This window comes from Triticum aestivum, chromosome 2B (genome assembly GCF_018294505.1).
Source record: "Triticum aestivum cultivar Chinese Spring chromosome 2B, IWGSC CS RefSeq v2.1, whole genome shotgun sequence".
NCBI classification, from domain to species: Eukaryota; Viridiplantae; Streptophyta; class Magnoliopsida; order Poales; family Poaceae; genus Triticum; species Triticum aestivum.
In genome coordinates, this window is record NC_057798.1 from 19,511,380 (window position 1) to 19,536,516 (window position 25,137).

Consider the following 25,137-nt stretch of genomic DNA (forward strand, 5'->3'; position numbering starts at 1 on the left):
CCCTGACCCGACTCGGTGCCGCGCCCTCCCGCGCCCGACCCGCAGCTGCCGCGTTCCACCGCCGCTGCTGCCCCTAACCCTACCCGCGTGCCGCCATGTCTTCGCCCGGCTCATCCACGACTCCTCTCATCGCTACGGACCACCTCTTTATGATCCATTTTCATTCTTCTCCTAAGACGCTCTGCCGGCCATTCTTTCTGACAGAAAGATGGCGTCAGGGTCTCTACTCGAAATAACATCTTGAAGAGCCCTGATTGTCGCTGCTTGCTGCAAACCGCGGCAAATGCAACTTAGTAGTTTCATTGACGAAAAGAAGTCTCGGTCAGCGGAGCCATCGGAGGACAGAGAACCCTCTATTGAGGTTAATCGAGTAGTCTCAAAACCTCAAACTCACATGAACAAACGGCTGATATGATAAAAGTAAACAAGAAAGAGTAACTGATCCATCTATATGTGAACTTCATCAGCCATCAGTCACATCATGGGGAGAGAGACCAGCGACACACCACAAGACGCTGGCCTGGGACACCGAAACGCCAGCCCCCCTACTGCCGTCAAAGAGGTGGCGGGCGGCTGACCAGCGGAAACCCTATTCACCCGAAGAGTCGACTCGTGCGGGAGAAGCTTCCACCGGCTATAGGTCCCCGCTGTGGCTGGACCAAAACTCGTAGCTCGCGAGCTTAATGAACGCTCGATAACCTCACCCGGAGCAGCTCGTTAAGCTCGTTTAGTATAACCCAACACATATTTTTGTCTTATGTGACAACATTTTGGAGCACCTAAGTCGATCTATTCAATCAAATCGACCTAACCCTAGAAGGTAGCAAACTAGTGCACCTCCTCATGTAGTCACTATCTTCTTCGTAAAGAAACACATACATTCTTGTCCTGAAGGCCGTAACACATTGTAGTATGTGAACAATGCTCACGAGCTTCAAATGAACAGAGCCGAGCAGGATTTTCTGCTTGTTAAGCTTAATGAGTTTACAGAGCCAAGCCTTGACGAGCACGGGCTTAACGAGCCAAGCAGCTCGTTGCTCCACCGCAACGGTAGAAACACAACATTTTTATTATACACCGAAAAAGGGTTTCCCCCCGCTTTGTATACAAAGCAACCAACCGAACCATACAGGAAAGGTGCTAGGGCGGAAGCAGCACAGACACGCCCAAAAAGAAACGACAGAGAAAAGCAAAAGAAACAAATGCCGACAACGACGGATCAACAAAAGCGAAGAAGCCTCGCGATCGCAGCGCCCACCAAGCTCTTCCACTAGACTCCAAGACTCCGAAGCGCCGGCACCTATCAACACCTCCAAGAAGGATCGCGACGATGACGACGCTGCTGCCAAGGGTTTCCCCCGGTACACGACGAGGCGAGAGGAAGGGTAGCCCCGACGCCCTCCCGGAAGGTCAGGAGGCACCCACAGGCGCCACCGCGTCGGTGTCGGCCATGCCAACAGGGGTTTCCCCCGATCCCAACCCGCACCTCGGGCGCCCCGGAGCCTGCCACCAAACCAACCACCACCGTGCGCCAACTCGGTCACGAGGCCCCCATGCCGTCTCACCACGGCACCGCGAAGTGAGAACAGCACGGCAAGGAATCAGAGCCGGGACTAGGGCAACAACCCGTCGGCACGCGGGAGGGCCCCACCTCCACCGTCAGCGACTGTAGCCGTCCGGACGCAATAGCAGGAGCACACCAGGCCCGGCCGAGCCCTCGTGGGCTCGTAAAGCTCCCGCCTTCGCGCTGCTGCCGGCACGCCGTCGGAGCCGCCGCCCCAAGACCGAGCTGCTCCTCCTCCTCACCACGCCGCAGACAACGAGGACACGCCCGGGGGCCGGCCCGCAAGGACCCAGATGGAGCCCCGAGGGCCCAGATCTGGGCTGGGCGCGCCGCCGGCCAACCAGCGCCACCAAGCCGCCCCGCCGCCAAAGGACAACGCCACCACCGCGCCGGGCCGCCGCCAGCCGTCACCAGGCCGCCGGGCCGCCGCCGGCCGAAGGGCACCCGCCGCCAGCCCTGCCCCCGGGGCAGGGGGAGCGCGCGCGGGGGAAGGAAGGGCCCGCCGCCGCCAGCCCGCCCGGCCAGATCCGGGGGCTCCGCCGGCGGCGGCGGGGGGAAGGAGCACAGGGGAGGGGGGAGGAGAGGAGCTCGATGGGGGCCGCCCCGGCCGCCCCCCGGGGTGGCGGCGCGAGCGCGGGGACGGGGGAGGGGAGGGAGGGAGGGGTCGGGGGGTCCTCCTCCTTCGTGATTACGACCGCTTGGTCGTTCCTCCTTTATTATACACATACCGTGCAGATTCATGAGATCTTTAGATGGATTTCCTGCGTCGCGTGACACGCGCGGAAAGCGGCTTCTTCATCACCTTGAAGAAGGAATCCATCTCCGTGAGGTCAACAGCGCCGGTGCCAATCGGCAGTGCCCACTCAAACTCACGCATGAGCGCGGCCAAGAAGCACTTCACGTTCACCATCGCCATGCCTACACCCGGGCAGAACCTATGCCCGGCGCCAAATGGCATCATCCTGATCTGCTTGGGCCCCGGCAACGGGCCGACGCCGTCCCCATCGCCACCGGCCAGGAACCGCTCCGGCCGGAACTCGTGGGGCTCCGACCATATCTTGCTGTCCCTGCCCATGTCCCCCACGGAGAAATTCACGTAAAAGTCGCCGGCCGGCGGTGGCATGGACATTCCTCCGACCAACACCCCGACGGCATCGGCATGGACATGGCGCGGGATGACCGGCAAGGGCGGGTGCATGCGGAGGGTCTCGAGCACGACGGCATGCAGGTAAGGCATGCCTGCAACTACACGGGAGACCTCGCCATCGTCGACCTCGCCACGGAGCTTCTCCTGTACCCCCGGCTTGTCGACAATGTGGGCGAGGGCCCATTCCATGCATGCAACCACCGTCCCTGTGCCGGCGCCGAGGAACTCCGTGATTAGGTTCACCATCTCGTCGTCCCTAAGAGCGCGCCGCCCGGCGGCGCCCTCATTGGGGACACGGAGGTCGAAGAGCGAGTCAACATATGGACGACGGCCGCCCTCGTCGTGTGGTCGGGGAGACTGAACCGCCATCCGCCGTGCCGCGATGTGAGGGAGTAACAGCTCCTTGAGGCCGACATTGATGGCGAACAGCCTGCGCAGCCGCCTCCACTCCACGATCTTGTCCATTACGGAGCCCTTAGCCGAGAAAGGCTTGACCTGCCCAATGGCAAGCTGGAAGTTCTGTATGACGCGTCGCATGGCGCGCACGTGGGCCTCGTCGACGGCGTGGCCGAAGCACAGGCGCGCGACGACCGAGAACACAGCGCCGTAGAGATGCTGGTGCACCTCCGTCACCTCCTCCCTGCTTCCCCGGGGGGCGGACGACAGGGCGGCGACGAGGCCCTGGACGGCCTCCCGCTGCAGCGGCACGAGGCCGCCGAGGCGCGACGGGTGGAGTGTCTCGGCGGTGAGGTTGCACCGGAGGGCGCGCCAGTACGGGCCGTGCGCCACGGAGTTGAGGTCCTCAATCCGCTTGCCGTCGCGCCGGCCGGCCAGGGCCACATGCAGGCGCGCGCGGGGGCGGTTCGAGAAGGCGTCGGCGTTCTCGACGAGCGCCCGGTGGGCGATGGCAGGGTCGCTGATCTTGTGCCGGGCTACCGTGGCTGGAGGAGCACGGCCGCGCCGGAGTACGGAGAGGAGGCCGCACAAGAGAAGGGCGAGGAGCACGACGAGCTGATCCATATTGATCTGTTGGAGTGCTGCTTGTAAATGGGTGTGTGTTTCGATACTTTATACACGGAGTGAGAGAGGGGCCTTGAATGAATGATCCTGCAAAATGATCCGGTGTGCGAGTGTGACATTACACCTAACACTTGTCATTGGTGTATCAATCAACCATGTTAGTCGTGTATGATGATTTGGTATTCTTTCCGCCCACTTTTTGGAGTGCTCACATTAAATAGGAGTACATCTCAATTTGTTTTAAGGATCAACGATGACACTTTACAAATAATGCACTACTAGTTAAATATCCGTAATCATAACGTGTGCATTATCATCTACTCCCTCCGTCCTAAAGTAAATGCAAAGTTGAGTCATTTATTTTGGGACAAAAGAAGTATCATATGAAGGAGTACATTTCTCCCCATGAGACCGATGCCGAGACCGAGAACGAGAGGACGCGTCCCTTGCGGCCTCCTCCACGCCGATTAACTGGCCACTCGAATGCAATGTTTTATATGAACTTGTTTCAATAGGGAAAAGCACGATGGAGCACTCCTATTTTGAGATGTTCATCGTCTCACCTTATATACGTGGAAGGGATCACCCTATACACTAGTGGGAAAAGGCTAGTCACAACTTTAGTTGATGGTGCGTTATTTTCAAACAACGCTAGCACTATTTTTTTCACTATTCTTTTCAAATAGTGGTGGTATTGTCATGTTTGGTCCTCAACTTTACAGGGTTAGTGATGGCGTTGCTTTATTTCTTAACACGTCACAACTCTACTGGCCTATTTGTACTCACCGTTTAAAGATAGTGGTGTGTTACTTGTGAGCTGCGTTTGGATTTTTTCCGGAGAGGAAGGTGAAGCCATATAGTTGCTGATAAGTATTTCCCTAAATGAGAACTAGGTTTATCGAACCAATAAGAGAATCGTATCAAAGCTAGTGAGCAACACCCACACACACAAGAGCAAATACTTGCACCCAACACGGCCAATAGGGCTGCCAATCCCCCTGAACTCGTTAGTTGCAAGGATTAAATCTAGTAGTGGTAGATATATAAATTATAAAATAATATAAAAGTAAATAAATTGTAACGAGATATTTTTGGTTGTGTTATATGATAAAGAAGTGCCGGGGGGCATATTCTTCACTACCGGCTTCTCTCTTGAAACGTAGCATGCGGTGGATAAACAAATAAATGTTGGGCAATCTATATATTATAGTACTAAAAGGAAAATACGAATCAATAAAATGGAATTACTCTAGAAAATCTCGCAATAATCAGAAACATCCATCCTTTAATTTTATACACTATGGAAAAACAACCGTTAGATTGGTTTTAAGGTTCAAGAAATTAGCCACCAATGCCATGAACTAAGCAAACCAGAATATCACATTCGATGGGTCTCTAAAATTGATCATTGACATTAAAGTTTAAGATAATTACTACCAACTAATTCCCTTGCTACATTATTTTTCTCATACCCTTTCAATAACGTGTCTAGCTAGCAAAACGTTATGGATTCCCTAGCTACTCCGAACGCTGTCGCCACCATGTTTTGGATTCGGACAACCCCGCTTTGAGGATTTGGTCGCTTATTTGGCGGTGTGTGCGGGTGGAGGTGTGTGCGCTGGTCCTGGACTAATCAATGGCACAAGCCTTCATGAGCGCAGGGTCATTGATGACCCCAAGCCAGTGGGATGTCCGACCTTGTGAACGACGCGCCGACACACCATGTTGTGCCACTCCCGTTGCACCACCTCGGAGGTCGTCGTCATTGTTGAGGACGAGTCACCGCTGCAATTGAGGTAGCAGGCAAGGAAGCCACGCGTGTTAGCCCGTCGTCGTCGTCATTGTTCGTCGTGGTGTCACACTGCGCCTCCGGCGCGGGGAACCTCTTGCTCGCCTTCGGCTCGTTAAATTTTCATAAACATCTTGAAGGGGGGGGGGGGGGGGATAGGTCGAAGTGTGTGTACCGCATCAGCCACTGTGGTGTCGCCACCGCAATCGAGGTAGAAGGCAAGGAAGCCACGCGTGTTAGCGGTCCTCGAGTAGGGCACCTCCTCCTTCTTCACGTCGACCGAGCAACACTGGTTGATGGACTACTGACAGGGCGGGAACGGTGGGGCCACCTCCTTGCCGTGGCGAGGATGATGGCTCCTCCTGGATGCGTGGCATGGATGGTGGTGGCTCCTTTATGTGGCGTCCTAAGCCCGGCGACGCGGGGCCATAGTCGTAGCGCGCCCGCTCGAGCAACAACTATTAACTTCCGTCGAGATAGTCTTTTTTGTTGAGGTAACTTGCGTCGAGAAAGTTGAAATTTAATTGGTGTTAACATTGCTTGGTGTATATGTAGCCTTGGTAAAAGTATGAGGGTTGTTTGGGGTCAAATACAAGCGTACATGTGATAGTGAAACTTTTTATTTCTACTGGTTTTGGCAAAAACACGATGATTCCTTGGTGTTGAATTTTATTTCTTTCAACCATGAAACATGCAAGGTTTCCACATTGATGCTGGCTAGGTCCTACCGACCTAGTTATTATGGGTTGTGATCCTTGGCCTGGAGTCGATGTAGCGTCGGTGCCGAACGGCGAGCGGTTGATGTGGCTCGACCGACTTGCGGGCGGTTGGATATGATGTGGCTCGATCTAGCGTAGGTGACGGTGGCGGTGCCGAACGGCGAGCATTTGACGTGGCTCGACCGGCTTGCGGGCGGTTGGATGGGCGTGGCAGCGTGTTGTGTTGTGGTGGTCACGTAGAACCCAAGAAATCATCAAATCAAATCAAATCAAATCAAAGAAGGAAGGAAAGAAGGAGTATTATTTTGAGTGGAAGAGGAGTATTGTTTTGCTGTTTCTCACGTAAAAGAAAAAAAAACAAGACTGATGAAAAAAAAACAAGGAAAAATTATTGCCAGCGAACCTTGCGCGTGCACGCACGGCCTCAGCTATGCATTCTCTTGCCTCTCAGAATAAAAAAAAATCATGTCACTTTCATCTCCAAGCTGGGCCATGATACAGAGAACCTCGTCGGGATTGTGTCAGTGTTGCTTCCTCGTCGTCGGTCTAGGTCGTGCATTCTTTTTTTTTTTTTTGTTTCACGAACAAATCAAGATGCGTTGCGTTGCATTGCGTAGGTGGGTATTGAGACAAGGACAAGGCCGTGCGTGCGTGCGCCTCAGCAATAGCAAATCCTATCCTTGGGGTTTCTTTCTATTAGTACTAAAGCGCCGCAGCAGTCGTTGATGTCCCATTATAATTTTTACCGAAAAAGGCTCACGCTTTGTGCCATAGTGCGTCCCATTGTCACTACGGAAATGGCTAGAAATCAGTTAGCTGAATTTTTGGTTTGAGAAGCATCTAATGATATAATTTTCACATTATGCATCCCATATATATATTATCAATCTTATCAGCAGTCAAAGGTAGTACCAAAAAACGCATTTGGTCCTATATATATGAATGGATGGAGCAAGAAGGTTGGTGGCGCTCAGCTTTGGCACCGGCACAAACCAAGATTATTATTGCTCATTCTCAAAATGAATCGCTTCAATAGTGTTATATTATAGACTAACTAGTGCATTAACAAAACGAGATGCTTTTAATGAGAGCACTCCAGAAGGCGAGCAAAAAGAACACTAACAAAGAGTATCATACTCGTTAGGTGTTAGTGGATGATACAATAATGGCAAATGTTAGGTGTGAGTGGCCATGCCAGTGTTATATCACACTCACACCTCGTCACTGAGCCTCTGACCTTTCATATGGTGGGAACCAAAACGAATGATCAATCACCCCTCTCTTTCTCACTCCTATAAGTATCCAAACACAATCATTTGCAGGCATGCAGCAGCTATCTCCAGCCGATCAATGGATCAGCTCCTCGTGCTCCTCGTGCTCCTTCTCGAACCGCCAGCCCGCGCGCCTGCACGTGGCCTTGGCCAGCCGGCGCGGCGGCTAGCGGAACGAGAACCTCAACTCCGTGGCGCATGGCTGGCACTGGCGCGCCCTCCGGTGCAACCTCACCGCCGAGACCCTCCACCCGTCGCGCCTCGGTGGCCTCGCGCCCCTGCAGCGGGAGGCCATCCAGGGCCTCGTCGCCGCCTTGTCGTCCGCCCCACGGGGACGCGGGGAGGAGGTAACGGAGGTGCACCACCACCTCTATGGCGCCGTGTTCTCGGTCGTCGCGCGCGTGTGCTTCGGCGACGCCGTCAATGAGGCCCACGTGCACGCAATGCGCCATGTCATACAGCGCTTTCAGATCGCCATCGGGCTGGTCAAGCCCTTCACGTCCATGGGCTCCGTGATGGAGAAGCTCGTGGAGTGGAGGCAGCTGCGCAGGCTCTTCGCCATCGATGTCCGGCTCAAGGATCTTTCCTCCCTCCCATCGAGGCACGGCGGCGGGGTGTTCAGTCTCCTCGACCACGCAACGACGACGGCCGTCGTCCGTACGTCGACTCACTCGTCGACCTCTGCGTCCCAGACGAGGACGGCGGCCGGCGCGCTCTTAGGGATGACGAGATGGTGCAACTAATCTCCGAGTTCCTCTGCGCCGGCACCGGGACGGCGGTAGCAACCCTCGAATGGGCCCTCGCCCACCTTGTCGACAAGCCGAAGATGCAGGAGAAGTTCCGCGGTGAGGTCGACGACGGCGAGGTCTCCCGTGCAGGTGCAGGCATGCCTTACCTGCATGCTGTCGTGCTGGAGACCCTGCGCATGCACCCACAGTTGCCGGTCATCCCGCGCCATGCCCATGCCGATGTCGTCGGGGTGCTGGTCGGAGGAATGGCCGTGCCGCCGCCGGCCGGTGACTTTTACGTGAATTTCTCTGCGGGGGACATTGGCAGGGACAACAGGATATGGAAGGATGCCGACGAGTTCCTGCCAGAGCGGTTCCTGACCGGCGGCGACGGGGAGGGCGTCGGCCCATTGCCGGGGCCCAAGCATATCAGGATGATGCCATTTGGCGCCGGGCATAGGTTCTGCCCTGGCGTGGGCATGGCCATGGTGAACATGAAGTGCTTCTTGGCGGCGCTCGTGCGCGAGTTCGAGTGGGCACCGCCGACTGGCACCGACACCGTTGACCTCACGGAGCTGGATTCCTTCTTCAAGGTGATGAAGAAGCCGCTTTCCGCGCGTGTCACGCAACGCACCAAATCCATCTAAAGATCTCAACATCTCGCGAATCTGCACGATTGTGCATAATAAAAAAGTTGTGTTTCTACCGTTGTTGCACACGAGCCTAGAGCCGCAGAAAGCTTCTCCTTCTGCCATTTTCTATCGGTTTCAGCCGTCTCCGGCAAGGGAACCCCGGATTTATACGCAATGCTATCTAGTTTGGGTGCAGCTAGGTCTCAGTTGACTAAGACTTAACCAAGTCTAAGCCAAATGATATATAACATATAAGAATGCGACATGGTTGACATCTGGGGTTTTGGTCCCACAAATGGTCAGGTCACCAGTGTAAACTAACGGAGAATGCTACACTTACGGGTTGTTTGTGCGCCGGAGTAGTTACGGGCTGAATTGTAAAGCTACGGTTGGTTAGTGGTGGGCGCCTCGGGGAAATTCATGGTGGGAGAGATTAATAAGGCGCAGACACGTTAGCCCGTTACCGCTTGGATCCCAACGAGTTCTGACCGGAGCGGTTCCTGTCCGGCGGAGATGGGGAGAGCGTCGGCCCTTTGCTAGGACCCAAGCAGATCAGGATGATGCCATTTGGCGCGGGGCATAGGTTCTGCCTGGGCGTGGGCATGACGATGGTGAATATGAAGTGCTTCTTGGCACGAGTTCGAGTGGGCACCACTGACAGGCATTGCCGCTGTTGACCTCACGGAGCTGGATTCACTCAAGGTGCTGAAGAAGCCGAATTCCACGCATGTCACACGACGCACCAAATCCATCTAAAGATCTCGTGAATCTGCACGATCTGTGTAGAATAAAATTGTTGTGTTTCTACCGTTGTTGCAGCCAAGAGTAGGGGTGGATTAATGAGCTGCTCAACTCGTTAAGCTCGTGCTCGTTAAACTTGTTAAGCTTAACAAGTAGAAAACCCTGCCCGGCTTTGTTCATTTGAAACTTGTTAAGGTCGTGAATGCTCGCGAACATACTACAATGTGCTACGGCCAACAGGATAAGAATGTACATGATTTTTACAAAGAAGATTGTGACTACATTAGGAGGTGCACTAATTTCCTATCTTCTGTGAACTAGGTTGGATCGATTTGATTGGATAGATCAATTTAGATGCGACAAAAATGTTATCTCATTCCTTAAGATCGTTAAACTTACTAAGATGAAATTAGTGGTTGCCTCTATTAATTATGAAGCGAGCTACAAGCTTAACGAGGCAAACTATCATGCATTCTTTAAGCTCGCGAGCTACGAGTTTTGGTCCAGCCCTAGCCGAGACCTATAGCTGCAAAAAGCTTCTCGTCCACCCCAGATCTATAGAAAATGCACTCTTGTTTCCCTTAATGTTCTGGTTTTGTGTCACATTTCGAGGTAGGAGATGGTGCCTCGGGCTTCTACCCCCGTCCTGGTGTGATATGACATGGTTGACACCGAGGAGTCTACATGGTTTTGGTCCCACAAATCATCGGCTTTCGGTTGGGCGTGGTGTCAAGTTTGGTGTGGTCATTAGAGCATCTCCAATAGATGATCTAGATGCAAAAGTAACTAACGAGACCACAAAAAACCACCTCCAAAAGATGATGTAGATATACGACACTTCTGATACGATTTTTGTACAACAGTTCTGATCAGACCATCCATGAATAAATAAAAGCGCAGCAGGACCATTAGATTAACTATCGTACATAAATCATACCTAAATATCGTATGTGGAGTAGCTTTGTAATAATTGTTGAACCGTGATACACATATGTCACTTCTGATATGATTTTTGTATGACAGTTTCGATAACATCATCCACGAAAGCGCGGCAGGACCATTAAATTGACGCAAATCATCCCATAATAGACATTCTTTTTCTCGAAAAGGAGGATTATCCCCTGCCTCTCTGACATCAAGTGATTCACATGTCCATTTATTAAGACGGATAAAGTACCAAAGTGCCAAAAACATCACAAAGTAGGCAAACAAAGACAAGATAAAAAAACAAATAGCCACAAAGGGCAAAAATAAGACATACTCCTATATAATGTGTATAAACACCGGTTGTACGTCGCCCAGCTGACCAGCTGCCTTTGTATTTTCCACCAACAGCCTGTGTGCTTGCTTGCTTGCTTGTATATATGATTTGCCAATTGGAGTCCATCGCAGGGTACAAAGTGAGAGCTCAAAGGGAAAGGAGAAATCCAAGGACGCTACAGAAAATTAGTTGAGTGAGCAGCTGGCTTCAGCCGCCACATTGACTTCACATTTTGACGCGCTCCAGGATGCCTCGGCCGCTCCTGGCAGTCGTCATCGTCGCCGCCCTCGTGCTCGCGCTCGCCGGTGCTCATGGCTTCCGGATCGAGGAGGCGACCGTTGCCAGCATCCAGCTCGGCTTCAACAACGGCAGCCTCACCTCGGTGGACCTCGTCCGGTTCTACCTGGACCGCATCAGCCGTCTCAACCCGCTGCTGCACGCCGTCATCGAGGTCAACCCGGACGCGCTCAGGCAGGCGGCCCGCGCCGACGCCGAGCGCTGCTCCGTTCGCCGCAGTCGGGCTAGCGGCGCGCTGCGCGGCGTGCCCGTCCTGCTCAAGGACAACATCGCCACGCGCGACGCGCTCAACACCACGGCCGGGTCGTTCGCGCTGCTCGGCTCCATGGTGAGGCGGGACGCCGGTGTGGTGCGCAGGCTGCGGCGCGCCGGGGCCGTGGTGCTGGGCAAGGCGAACATGGACGAGTGGGCTAACTTCCGCAGCTTCTCCGGCGGCGGCTGGAGCGCCCGCGGTGGCAAGGGCAGGGTAACTAAATACGCCTTAAATCTTTCTAGTTTCAGTTAATGGATCCTTTGTAATGAAGAACAGTATGATTGCTTTCTTGTAGAACCCCTACGTGCTGTCGGCCACACCGTGTGGGTCAAGCACGGGGTCGGCGATCGCGGCAGCGGCGAGCATGGCGGCGGTGACGCTGGGGACGGAGACGGACGGCTCGATACTCTGCCCGGCGTCGCTGAACTCGGTGGTGGGGATCAAGCCCACGGTGGGGTTGACCAGCCGGGCTGGGGTTATTCCCATCACACCACGCCAAGACACTATCGGGTTAGTGTGATTGAAATATATTGTTCAACAATCGTTGAGTTAAAATAGTGACGTGGCCTCTTTTCAAACCTTGTGGATCGTATCAAAGCCTTGTGATCTTTTATTCCACCGGTTTCATATTGCCAATATAATATACGGTACTAGTTGCTCTTTTATTCGTGCAAATGATTGTCATCTCTCTTTATTTTGATTTCCCTGCATATTCACTTTATTATTCTTGATCATCACAAAGCAGTGTATATGTTGGTATCACTGTTTTGGTTACCGGTCGAAATTTCAAGTTTTCCATGGTTACCGCGTATTTCCGTGCCCCTCGGTAAATCGCCATACCGAGCAAAAAATACCATCTTTTTGAAATTTTTGAATTTAAACACTCGATTTACAGTAAAGTACGTAGGATCTAATTAATGCCATGAGAGTTGGTCCTGGCGTGTTAGTAGCAACCTAGTTCCTGTTTTGAAAGGTCTCTGATTCGAATATTCGTTCATTCACTTATTTGAATTCAAAATTCAACTACAAAATTCGCTCGAAATATTCTCGGTATTTCTCGATATTTCTCGGTAACCGTGGTAACCACATTTACCACCCCCTTCGGTAAAATTGCCTCATTCGGTAACCAAAACCTTGGTTGGTATACATCACAAGCAAACCTAAACACCGACGTTTTGATTTTTCATACGGGTCATGTTATTTTCTATCGACATATTACCCTTAAATGATTTCTTGCTTTAGTTTTTATTTATTCCGGTAGATACAACATTCTTTTGCTTTATTTTTACGATACGCAGCTCAAACTCATGGCCGTTGTTTTATTTGCACTGATTTGTCAAAGAAATTTAATTGACATTTATCAACAACAGGCCTATTTGCCGCACTGTGGCTGATGCAGTCCACGTGCTGGACGCCATCGTTGGCTATGATGCCCTCGACCCTAATCCAACGATGGAAGCTTCTAAGTACATCCCTCGCGGTGGATACATGCAGTTCTTGAAAAAAGGTGGCCTTAGTGGGAAGAGGATCGGCGTTCCTAGTGGCTTCTTCAACTTCCCAAACGGAACTGTGCAACAGATGGCCTACGCGCAACATCTCAACACAATGAGGTACTTCCTCTGTCTGGGTTTAATTATAAGGCTATTTATCTTATGTCTCTCTAACTTATTGAGAAAAAAATCAGTACTTACAGTATTACATCGATTTGACTAGATCTATCATGAATTATATTTCCATATTGTATTTGCATCAAATCATATATGCAATTGAAAAAAAAATTGGGCACCCTTAAATAATTGCGAGCGATGGCTTGATAAAGGAAGTGAAATACTTTGGCCTCTTCATTGTGAGAGGCACAATGCCCCTAATTATTGGTTAGTTTGTTTCGGGGAAATAAAAACATGTACCATCTAGGTGTCATATCACATCAACTTGTATATTTTTGTTTTGTTTGAAGGAAACAAGGAGCAGTTATGATTGAGAACCTTGACATAGAGAATTTAAGTGTCCTATTGGATTCCCAAAACAATGGCCAACAGATCGCATTACCAGCAGAGTTCAAGTTAAGCCTCAACTCCTATCTGTCAAACTTATTATATTCCCCAGTTCGGTCGCTTGCAGAGATCATAGCTTTCAACAATGCACATCCTGTTGAGGTCAGCTCGATTCAGAGTTAATTATTATTCTTCATGTATTTGTTTCTCATTATGATGCATATTTCCTTTGCAGCTACAAAACAAGTGCAACTTAACTTGTGATAATTCCATGCGTTATAGGAAAACATGAAGGAAAATGGTCAAACCGTATTCCTGGTGGCTGAGAACACGACGGGCATCGGTGCCTCGGAGCAAGAGGCGATCAGTCAGTTAAACAAGCTGTCCGCCAACGGGTTGAAGAAGTTGATGAGGGAGCACGAGCTAGACGCCATCGTGACACCTAACAATGCAGTATCCTCAGTGCTCGCCATTGATGGCATGCCGGCCATCACCGTGCCGGCTGGGTACGGCAAGTTGGGGGTGCCGTTTGGTCTCTGCTTTGGCGGGTTGAGAGGGTACGAGCCGAGGCTGATCGAGATGGCGTATGCCTTTGAGCAGGTTACCATGGTCAGAAAGACGCCCACGTTCTTGCCATAGAACTGGCAATGTGGAGAGGTCGTGTTGGGACTTGTTTATTTTCGTGCCACGGTGTTTATGCACGTCTATGGTGTAAATCATGTTGGCACTTCGTTATTACTGTTGGATGGACCGTCTTCATCTTTGTATTTGCCTTCCGCCTTCATCAAAAGCACAAGAAGAGGATGAGCACACCAAAAGCCCAGACCAAGTGATACTACCAGCCCCAATTTTCATAGGATTCCAGCGCTTATGTTATGGAGGATCTTTTGAAACAATGATGCAGCATCTAACATATAAAGCCTCAAAAAGTGCTAGGCACAACCATCGCTCGAGCGCACCGTAACACGCGAGGGGTAAAAACGCACCGCACCGCGCTCCTTGTGGTAAGAAAAACGCGAGGGCGCACCGCACCACACGAGCGAAATAGTTCGAGCGAGCGAGCCGGCCTGCATCTCCCCCCTCCGCCCGAGCCATCGTCTCCCCCGCCACACGCACACCCAATCCCCTCCCCTCCAACCCTAGCCGCCCCGCTCCCCTCCCTCTCCACGGCGCCGCCGCCTCCTCCCCTTCTGCCCTGCTCTCCACCGTGCCGCCTCTTCCTCCTCTTCACTGCCCTCTCTAGCGGCGGCAAAGATCTGCCGACAAAAGGGAGACGACGGCGACGCTCGATCCGATCTGCTGAAGAGAAAAGATGAGAGGGAGAGAGACAAGGAAGGAGAGGAGGGAGAAAGATAGAGGAAAGAGGAGAGCGAGGTGTGACGGCAGATGAGAGAGGGTCACCGGAAGGAGCGTGACGACCTGCAGACAAAGGGCGGCGGCGGCGCCGCTCGATTTGATCTGCGGGAGAGAGAATATGAGAGGGAGAGAGAGAAGGAAGAACATGAGAGGAGGGAGAAAGAGAGAGGAAAGAGGAGAGGGGGTTGACGGCCGACAGGAGAGGATCACCGGAAGGAGTGCCGCCGGCTCGTTGTCTTTCACACCGCACTATAGTAGAGCTATCTCTGTACAACCCACACGCACGCAGGTTCGTTCTCCTTCCTTTCTGTTATTCCCCTCTTTTGATTAGTGAAACTGCAACTACATGTCCTTCTATCTATCCCCCTGTCCTCAGTCACGTTTCCTCCCTTTGTCTCATGGATGAAGTTGTCGGCTGCAGGGGTGTTGCGAGGACTTAGAGGTCGTGCGCCGGCCGAAGCAGCAAGAGCAATGATCTGGCGGCCTCTCTTCTCTGCCACAGTTCCCTTCTCTTCATTCAGCTCTCGAGACGTCGACCTGCAGGTGTAGGTGCTTGTGTCTCAACCATCTTTCTCCTGTATCCTCAGTTCCTCACATTTTTTATTTCTGATTCGTGTGTTACCATATTATTGCTAGGCTAGAGTTTGTCCGTGTGTTGTTTATGCTCAGGTTTAATCTCCACAAAAGATGGCCCACACTACTTTACAAGGAACTGCTGTTGTCCAGTTTAGAGGTATGTTTTCTAGCTGAAGCATTGTTTGAATATCTATGGCCCAGGCTCCAAGTGAGATTAATTCTTTCATTTTGTTTGTGCTAATGTGAGTGATTTAGTTGTCATAGAAACAAAATTCCAATTGATGTTGTGTATAGCATACTATTTTTAGGCAAACCATTGTTTAACAACGGATATGCGGAGGCGTTTTTATGGATGTGCATTTCCCCTGAATCTAGACAGCTATTCAACCTGTTGCGGACATTTTTGGTGGAATTCAATGCTTCAGCAGGTATTCTTGACCTCTATATTCCCTATAACCGTAGGGGCGGTCAGGGCGCCTGCTACAAGCTGCTTGACCTCCTAGCGCTGCTTCCATAGATGTGCCGGCGCTGCTGCCTGCGCCTTCTCCAGCGCCGCCTCGGTCACCAGCGCCAACTCCGGTCAGTGGTCTCCGGCACGCCCTCGCGGCTGGACGAGGCAGAGATGTGCCGAGGATCCCCACGCCCTTGGTTCTCATGTTCTCTGCTCCCAGCCGCAGCAGATCGTGCCAAAGGTATCTAGCCCCATTATTCTCCTTCCTTCATGTTGTTTATCAATGTATCCATGCCCATGCTAATTCACGCCATCAGCCTAATGAAATGTCTTGATGTTCTTTCTTTTGTCGAATGTTTGTTGCTATAATAAGGCCATGTGAAATTATATGTACTCTTTCTTGGTAATATTGTTGATCCTTGTTAATTTTGGAGCTGCTATGGATCCTTTTTTTTTCTCAGATGCATCTTTCAGGAGAAATTCAGCACATCAAATCTCGAAGATTTTTTTTCCTCAAGACCTTTCCAAATGTAATTTAGTTTTGTCTTTTGACATTTGTTCTTTTGTTGTTATCTTAGGCATTATCGTGAGGAGGGAAGCGGCTGCAGATTAAGGACAACGCGGGTTAAGAGCATGGTCATAGTCTAGGAGCACGCCCGGTGGTCGGTACGTATGTTGTCTCCATGCCAAAAATAGCCACTTGATTATTTTAACAAATCCCTCTTCTGCCTCTTAGTCATGCTCAAATCTGAGCTACCATGTGTCTACTGAGCTTAAAATTACCCACAACCCACAATAGAAGGCAAGTATGATATGACAGTGTATGTCATGGTAATCTAGCTTTATAAAATCCAAATTGATCACAATATGCACATAGATGTTTACATATTTGCATCCATAGCATCACTTATAGGATTGTAATTAATAGCAACCATGAAGAGAGTTGGTTCCTTTTATTATCAGCACGTCTCTTCTTCTGCATCCTGAAGATCTGCTAAAATATGAAGTGAATTTCCTGTTTTATCTCACATTTACCAATTACACATTGAAATATTGTGTTTGTCAAGAGAGTTTGATTTGTACTTTGGAAGTTTTGGGATTGGAGACATCACCCTTCTTGTCCGCTGCCCAACTCCGTCGCAGCCCAGGCCTAGCAGGCGATAGAGGCACGGCGAGGACTCACTGCAAAGAAGCCATGGGAGGAGGACCCCGACTCGGATGACGGCTGCTGGAAGATCACGCACTTATTCGGCCCACAGACAGGCTCCGCTTATGGCTTATCCAAGGTATCTCCTTGTGCAGCTTCTCTCTCGCTCGTGTGCCTTGTGCAAATAAATAAAGCTACCTAGCACCGGCTCTTATTTCTCTATGCCTACGTAGTGTTTGTGCCGATTCTTATTTATATGTGCCTACATGGAATGCAATTCTTATTTGTCTGAACCAGTGAGCATTTCATTCAGTTTGTTTCTGTCCATGAGTAACAATTTTTTGGAAGCATATGTACATATTTAGGAATCCAGCTATGCTTTGTGCACTTTCTGCTGAGCTAGGGAATGTTCACTTCAGCTAGCAAGAACCTGTTAGCGGCTGTGATAGATCAAAAGTGAAAGGAGTGGTTGCACGCTTATTATTAAGATAAAGGACAACTCCACACCAATGGTGATGGAGATCTGTTTAGTAACCTCCTCATTTTGGTTCTGAAGTTATTTACCCTTTTCAGTGAAGGAACTGGTTTTGCGGCATCAGTTGAACTTAGTCAAATTATGTGTGTTGTGTATGTAGGTTGGAGCTTCACCGGCGCATGGTTGTGCTCAGAGGAGGACCGCCGATGCCCGCCGCCGCTGTCGTCCACATGCTCCTCCTCACGACCACGGGTGGACGTTGGCTGAGGTCTAGCCTCCCATCCATGCGCAGGTACTCCCCACTCCCCTCTGTGCCCTCTCTCTGTTAAACTAAGGAAGGGAGGCTATATGTTTCATCTTGTCAATCTAATTTGTCTGCGCATATTAGTATATAGTCACATTCAGAAAAGCTTGACTGCATAGTAAGAGAGTCTGTATCTTTTTGTTTTTCAGATTATGCAAGAATCTGCTTGGTCTGCATATTAGTACCGACTAGCGAGCACAGGAACGACGACTTGGACCTGACGACTTGGACGTTGGCTGAGGTCTAGCCTCCCATATGCATATTTGACCAGTACTACATGCGGCCCGCGAGCAAAGGTCGTCCGGCCAATTCTGACCCCACCAGTCATGGATTCTTATACCAGCCCAGTAGGGTTGTTCTCCATCATCCTCGTGCCCTACTGTATGTACACTCGCTTATGTGTTCTTGGATTCTTATTTTCTTTCTTTTGTAGGATCCATAGGATTATTGTTTTCTCTGAATTTGTCCTTTGGTGCATTGTGTTTGCTTATTCAGGTCGATGGGGAGGAGAGGAGCAGCGAGGCTGGAGCTCCAGACGACGCACATGTCGCTGGGTGGAGGAGAGGCCAGCTACGGGGCGCTCCTGTCACGATGTGGTGAGATGCAAGGGAGGGGTAGGATGCCGGTGACAGTAGAAGGAGCAGGCCGGTGTAGAGGGCAAGCAGCACAGGAAGGTATGTATTTCTTCACACTATCTTCATTATTTTGCAACTTGTATTCATTTTCGCTGATAATCCTTTTGCACTTTTGTTTTATCTAATCCATTCCAAGCTTATAACTGGTGGTGTTTGGTCTTCTACTATTTTGGCTGGTGCTAGATTAAGAAGGATATGAAGCTTTGTATAGTTTCATGGATGGGGTTTGGGTGTCCTCATGAGAGCAGTTCAGTGCTTGCACCTCTGCAACCTCGCCAACATGGACAATCACTGGTAACATCTTTTTACCATATCCAGTTATTACCTCCATTTTATGCAGTTTCTTTTCGAACTGAATGAAGTCTCGAGGTGGACGTGTGAGCTCTTATTTTGTTGTTCTTGCTGTTGTGTATATGTCTTCATGCATCTAAACCGTTAAAAATTGCAAAACTAAATGGGTTGGGGGAGATATGGCTATGGTGTTTATTCCTTCACATTGGTTTAGGTATTTCTGAATTGGTTCACTCTGAAAAAAGGTCCGTCACGGTTTGATTTTTGCATCTTCAGAAAGTGCAGTTTTTTTCTAGCGTGGATCATCCACACCTTCTTCTCCCCAGTCCTCACTACTTTGTTGGCACATGTTTCATAGAATAGAACACCTTTTTAACGTCATATTTCATGCTATACAGTGTGATGGATCATTAGATGGCTAGCCTTTTGTGGCACTCATTGACGAATTTTCACTTTAGGAGTTCTTGTGGCCCCTTGGTTTTTGAGTATGTTCATGTTGAGAAATTATAGTAATAAGGAGGGATACAATAAATATTTGTAAGCTAGGTTGCTTGCCTAATCAAGCTCACATGTGGATCATTTACTGTTCTGCGTTATTGGAGTTTTGCTACAGTATTCATTCAGAAAAATATGAGTGGCATGTTGCAATATGGTGCTCAGCACGAAAATGATATTTGAAATTGCATGTTCTATGACAATGGTGTAATACCATAATATTTACAAATTATAATTTGTTTCTGACTTTGCAACCGGAATGTGTTGCCTTTAGTAATATGTAGGCCCACTGTTTATTTCCAGCAAGACATGATAAATATTGTTCTTCAGATTACTTCAGTGAACTGATAAATAGCGGACGAGGCTAAGTTCAAGACCTTGATTTAGAAGTAGAGTTTTTCAATCATAGACATGTTTCTTCCTAAAAAGGAATTCAAGCGCAGCTACTGTTGACTCTAAAAAGGGATTTAAAATGTTTTCGTTTATGAATTTTGATCTGAAGTTATCAACCTTCTCTGAATTTAGGCTAAACTTAAACATGAATTTTAGGTCATGAGTACAGGATCAAGCCACGGATATTTACGGCACGACATGGAGTATTTGGTGGAACTAGCTATGGAAGTGTGTCCCTCCATGTTGTAGGCAGACCGTGATATGGTGAATTATTTCTTAGGCACGACACTATGAGCTCCTGTTTTGCAGCACATGGATACTTTTCGGCATAAATGTCATGGGTCCATGATGCCTTACGTACCTCTGAACCTATGACTCTAGAGATAATTTAATATATTTCTGGATTGTTTCGCTCTGGTTACAAATATTGTAAGATCCTCTTTCACTAACACTTTCAAGTTTCAAATATTGTCAAATGGGGTTCACAATACTAGGTCTTTCTCAATTCAGATTCTTATATATATCCAAAAGGGGGAATAGCAATTATGATGGGGCTTTTACCACTTATTGTTTTATGGTTGTCTAGACAGCTGATGGCATGCTTCTTTCTGCGGATTGTCAATTCTTTTGTATAGGGTCGCTCGGCTACTTATGCTTTGCTAGACAATGAGAGTATGTAGATAGTATGTATGTTTTTTACATTGTTTTGCTCAGGTTGAGATGCATCACATGCTATTTTCCTTTTACATTTATGAGTATTACAGAGTCCTTTTTTTTCCACAAGGGGCAGTAGCTGTGCCATTTAATTCGAAGGACAAAGAGTTGATCACAAAGGGGTAGCATTCAGGATATATACAGAAAAGAGTATATAACCAAATTATATGATGTAATTGACTACTATTTCTATTAACTTCTCCTGTACACAATGTTCACGAGTTCATGTATTAAGTACATTTTATTGTGTCACTTGCGTTTACTCTTTCTTTAATGCAAGTTTACAGCTACTCGGAATTCATAATTGTAGACTCAACTATCTTGACCTACCGATGATCTAATTTGTGGCATTATTACTCATGAAAATATTATTTAATTTTCTTTATATATTGGGGTATAAGTTCTTACCAAATGTACTCAAATATACGATTATTGAAAAAATACAAATATTTTCAACACGAACATTGTTTTAAACGGGTCTTTGCGCCATTTGGCGCAACTGGTCATCTAGTATGAATGAAAGGTGCTAAAAAAACAAAAAGAACTGAGTGGATCCAACAGAGTCGCATAGGATTCCCGCCGCTCATGAAGCATCTTTCCAAACGATGATGCAGCATATGGAAAGTGCCAAACAGACAAAAACTGAGTGGATCACGTGCAGCTGGTCATACTTTACTAATTTAAAAGCAACGAGCACCACCAACCACACCGACACCGTCTAGTCCAGGGCTCAGCTAAGCAAGCATGGCTTGGCTGCGAGTGCAGGCTGTTGCCGTCGTCCTAGCTCTGCTAACGGCCGCCGGCGTCACGCACAGGTTCGAGTTCCATGAGGCCACCGTGGACGCCATCCAGCTCGGCTTCCGCAACGGCAGCCTCACCTCGGCCGCCCTCGTCCGGTTCTACCTGGACCAGATCCGCCGCCTCAACCCGCTGCTGCACGCCGTCATCGAGGTCAACCCGGATGCGCTCTGGCAGGGCGTACGCGCCGATGCCGAGCGCCGTCGCGGCATGGCCACGGGCGCGTTGCATGGGGTCCCCGTCCTGCTCAAGGACAACATCGCCACCCACGACGCTCTCAACACCACGGCCGGCTCGCTGGTGCTCCTCGGCTCCGTGGTGAAGCGCGACGCCGGCGTGGCGGCTAGGCTGCGCGCGCTGGCGCCCTGGTGCTCGGCAAGGCCAGCCTCTCCGAGTGGGCCAACTTCCGCAATGTCAAAAACGGGTGGAGCGCGCGCGGCGGCCAGACGCGCAACCCATACGTGTTGTCGTCCGACCCGTGCGGGTCGAGCTCCGGGTCGGGCGTGGCCGCGGCGGCGAACATGGCGGCCGTGACACTGGGCACCGAGACCGATGGCTCCATACTCTGCCCGTCATCGTTCAACTCTGTGGTCGGCATCAAGCCCACCGTCGGGCTCACCAGCCGCGCCGGCGTCGTCCCCATCACCCCTAGACAAGACAGTGTCGGGTACATCTCCTATTTATTCGTTTTGTCCCCATCACCGATCTTTGAAATTTAGGTAGCACAAAAATCTTGGACCTCACTCACTCAGTATAAAATTTCAATTAAATTTACTCAACTTAAATTTAGTTTGCATTTAATTTTTATTTGATCGGGTATTTTGAGATTTAAAAAAATGCTGGAAATTTGAAATGTTCAGCATGCTATTTGCAATGTTGCAGACCGATGTGCCGAACAGTGTCGGATGCAGTCCACGTGCTGGACGCCATCGTCGGCTACGACAAGCTTGATGCCACGGCCACTCGAGCAGCATCCAAGTACATCCCTCATGGCGGATATCTGCAGTTCCTGAAGAAGGATAGGCTGAGAGGGAAGAGGATTGGCGTCCCCAATAAATTCTTTTTGTTTCAAGGATTTGGAGAGAAGCAGATGAGGGTGTACAAACTGCACCTCGCCACAATGAGGTTATCATCATACTTCAAATCTCCCTGACTAGTGTAAATTATAGTACATGATATTGCATTGGTTATAAATTACGCTGTCACCTCGCAAATGAAAAATTAATTTTGTTGTAGGAAACACGGAGCCATGGTGATCGAGAACCTTGACATCGCCACCGACAGTCAAGATATTGTTTCCAATGAGTGGACTGCGATGCTGACAGAGTTCGAGTTGAGCATAAACGAGTACTTGGTGGACTTGTCCTACTCTCCGGTCCATTCTCTTGCGGACATCATAGCTTTCAACAAAGCGCATCCTATAGAGGCAAGCATACAAAAAAAAAAACTCATTCCAGATTTCAACTCTTAAGTCTTCTTGTCATAGATTCAAACAGTGTGGAATCATGTTGCAGAGGACATTAGGCAATAAAACTCTAAAAAGGAGATGGTTGCTAATGGCATTTATTCTATATATACTTTCTTAGATATTTCATTTACATTTTGTACAGGAGAGGCTAAAAGATTTCGGGCAACAAAACCTTATCTTAGCCCAAAATACAAACGGCATTGACCGTCTGGAAAGAGCTCGGATCCGCTGGCTGAAGGAGCTCTCTGTGAATGGGTTGGAGAAGCTGATGAAGGAGCATCAACTGGACGCGATCGTTGCACCCGAGCATTATGCTTCCAACCATCTCGCCATTGGCGGCTACCCTGGCATCGTTGTGCCGGCTGGGTACAACGAGAAGGGTGTCCCTTTTGGCATATGCTTTGGCGGGCTGCAGGGATATGAGCCGAGGCTGATCGAGATAGCCTATGCTTTCGAGCAGGCTACTAAAGTGAGAAGGCCACCCATGTTCAAGCCTTAGCTAGGTGGCATAACTTTCTTGAGTAGCGACAATGTGAGGCTCCATGGCCCAAAAAGTCTCCACTTGCACTGTTCTCTCTTGGTGTAAAAGAATAAATCTGAAATGTGTGGTTCTAAAGGTGGAGAATTTCTTTTGTATGTATTTTTCGATCTTGTTCTGTATATGTTGTTGACACATAGTATGTTAGTTATGAAACTAAAATTCCATAAACGAGTACTTTTGCAGTACCACTCTGAAATGCTGCGGTGGGCTATGGATATCCGCGAAGGTGATCAAACTGGCCTATGCCTTCGAGCATACTACCAAAGTGAGAAGGCCGTCAATGTTCAAGCCTTAGCTAGCCAGGCGGCACAATCTAAGAGAGCTACATATAACTTCGTGGGTAGTGGCAATGTAACACTCTACAGCGCAAAGAGGTTTCACTTGCATTTCTTGCCGTACAATGCCAAAATCAAGTGTATTGCCATGAAACCGCCGCAACAGTTGGAGACACTGCATTTAGTAAGATTTTACATTTTCCTGGTATATTTCGTTGAACATAAGTGGCATATAATTAGACTTACGTAAGCGAGTTCATTTACAGTACCCCGAAATGGATATAAATCGTCTATTTTAATCATTATAATTTCTCTATATAACATTATCCTAGAAACTGTTCAAAAAGTAGGATTTCATCCTCTTAACAGATGAAGCTACACTGTTTCTGACAAAGAATATGAGAGGAAAAAATAATACAAACAAAGAAAGCAACACAAACAATACATAACAAAATGCAGTATTGAATGCCACCATTTCACAACCGAGCATGAGCACGTGAGTAGCCGAACCAGAGCAGGAGGAAGGACTAGTTGGCCCGAAGAAGAACCAAACAACGCCTCCTGGAGAAACCATTGAAAAATCCGCAATGCCTTTTCAAATATGTTATTTCATGGTGCCGCGGCCTAGGGGTGCCGCGGGACACCGGAAGTCGGCCCATAAGGACGTCCTAGGACCCCCTGGCTACTATACGGCCTCGTTTTCAAAGTGGTCTTTGAGCCCTCTAAAAGGAACAAACCGACATCCTTGCCATGCAAGACAAGGAGGCTAGATCTTTATGGACTCATGTCAGCTGCCTTAGGTACCAGCTAGTACTCTTGTAAACCCTAGCCTCGGGCACCCTTTATAAGATGAGGCATGGCTAGTTTTTTTTTTTGCACTCGGTCTTCACCCTTGTGTATACCTACGATCATTATGAGTAGGAGTAGGGCCTTACCTCCACCTTGAGGGCTTGAACCTGGGCAAATCGATCTCATGTTTTCTCTCTGGACTTTTCAGGTAGTCTGGGTACCCCACCGAAAGGTCTACCGGAATCTACACCGAGAGTGGCGTGCTAGGCACGTGTCGTTCTTGTGGAACTGACATCCAAATGAGATCTTCCAACAACTTCTACATCTACATGTCGGGCCAGATCTTCACTTTTGGTTCAATAACTTTTGTTCCTAACTTTGTGGGCCATCTTGAGCCCACCGAGACTTTTTCTTCATGCCAAGTTTTCTTCTTTGATAACTTAGAGTTTTTCATCGACTTACGTGGCGAGCCTGTTCTATGCGGCCCACTCCGTCGGCCACTTCATCACCAACGTGGAGTCAATCCACGACTTCCTCGAGGAGCATGACGAGCCTGCGGACGATTGATACATCTCCAACGTATCTTATTTTTCAAACACTTTTGTTATTATTTTTGCCCCTAATTTGTATGATTTGAATGAAATTAACCCGGACTGAAGTTGTTTTTAGCAGAACTACCATGGTGTTGTATTTGTTCAGAAATAAAAGTACTCGAAATTCGACAAGAATTTTTGAAGAATTATTCTGAAATATTTAAGGAATTTTGGAGCAAAGATAGATAAGAGGGGGGCCACCAGGCCGCCACACAGCCTGATGGCGTGGCCTTCCCCAGGGCGCGCCACCTGGCCGTTTGGGTCCCTTGGCGACCGCCTGACAACGATTCCACCGGCATAAATTCTCATATATGCCAAAAAATCACAAATATTTACCGAAACTTTTTGCGATATGGAGACATCGCCACCTCCTGTTCTCCCCCTGGAGTCTGTTTCTAGCTCCAGAGAAGGGGATTCGTC

General features: G+C 49.2%; 2 protein-coding genes, 1 long non-coding RNA gene and 2 pseudogenes across 3 annotated transcripts; 4 read left to right on the forward strand and 1 right to left on the reverse strand.

The window, feature by feature from the left end:
* Positions 1 to 1,994: 1,994 nt before the first annotated feature.
* On the reverse strand, positions 1,995 to 3,731 carry LOC123043169 (cytochrome P450 89A2-like). The gene has a single exon (XM_044465534.1). It carries the CDS (start codon positions 3,729 to 3,731, stop codon positions 2,313 to 2,315), a length of 1,419 nt encoding a protein of 472 aa, XP_044321469.1. The 3' UTR covers positions 1,995 to 2,312.
* Positions 3,732 to 7,563: 3,832 nt separating this feature from the next.
* LOC123038789 (cytochrome P450 89A2-like) lies at positions 7,564 to 9,166 on the forward strand (annotated as a pseudogene).
* A 1,853-nt stretch (positions 9,167 to 11,019) lies between these two features.
* On the forward strand, positions 11,020 to 14,179 carry LOC123043166 (probable amidase At4g34880). Its single transcript, XM_044465533.1, has 5 exons — positions 11,020 to 11,635; positions 11,718 to 11,932; positions 12,793 to 13,032; positions 13,380 to 13,578; positions 13,699 to 14,179. The coding sequence occupies exons 1-5, from the start codon at positions 11,120 to 11,122 to the stop codon at positions 14,053 to 14,055; spliced, it is 1,527 nt and encodes a 508-aa protein (XP_044321468.1). The 5' UTR covers positions 11,020 to 11,119; the 3' UTR covers positions 14,056 to 14,179.
* Positions 14,180 to 14,476: 297 nt separating this feature from the next.
* On the forward strand, positions 14,477 to 20,015 carry LOC123043171 (uncharacterized). Its single transcript, XR_006419066.1, has 10 exons — positions 14,477 to 15,061; positions 15,194 to 15,505; positions 15,657 to 15,776; positions 15,866 to 16,040; positions 16,378 to 17,085; positions 17,582 to 17,713; positions 17,875 to 18,106; positions 18,221 to 18,399; positions 18,544 to 18,654; positions 19,696 to 20,015. It is a non-coding gene; the product is annotated as an uncharacterized lncRNA (long non-coding RNA).
* A 917-nt stretch (positions 20,016 to 20,932) lies between these two features.
* LOC123043168 (probable amidase At4g34880) lies at positions 20,933 to 23,228 on the forward strand (annotated as a pseudogene).
* The last annotated feature ends 1,909 nt before the right edge of the window (positions 23,229 to 25,137 follow it).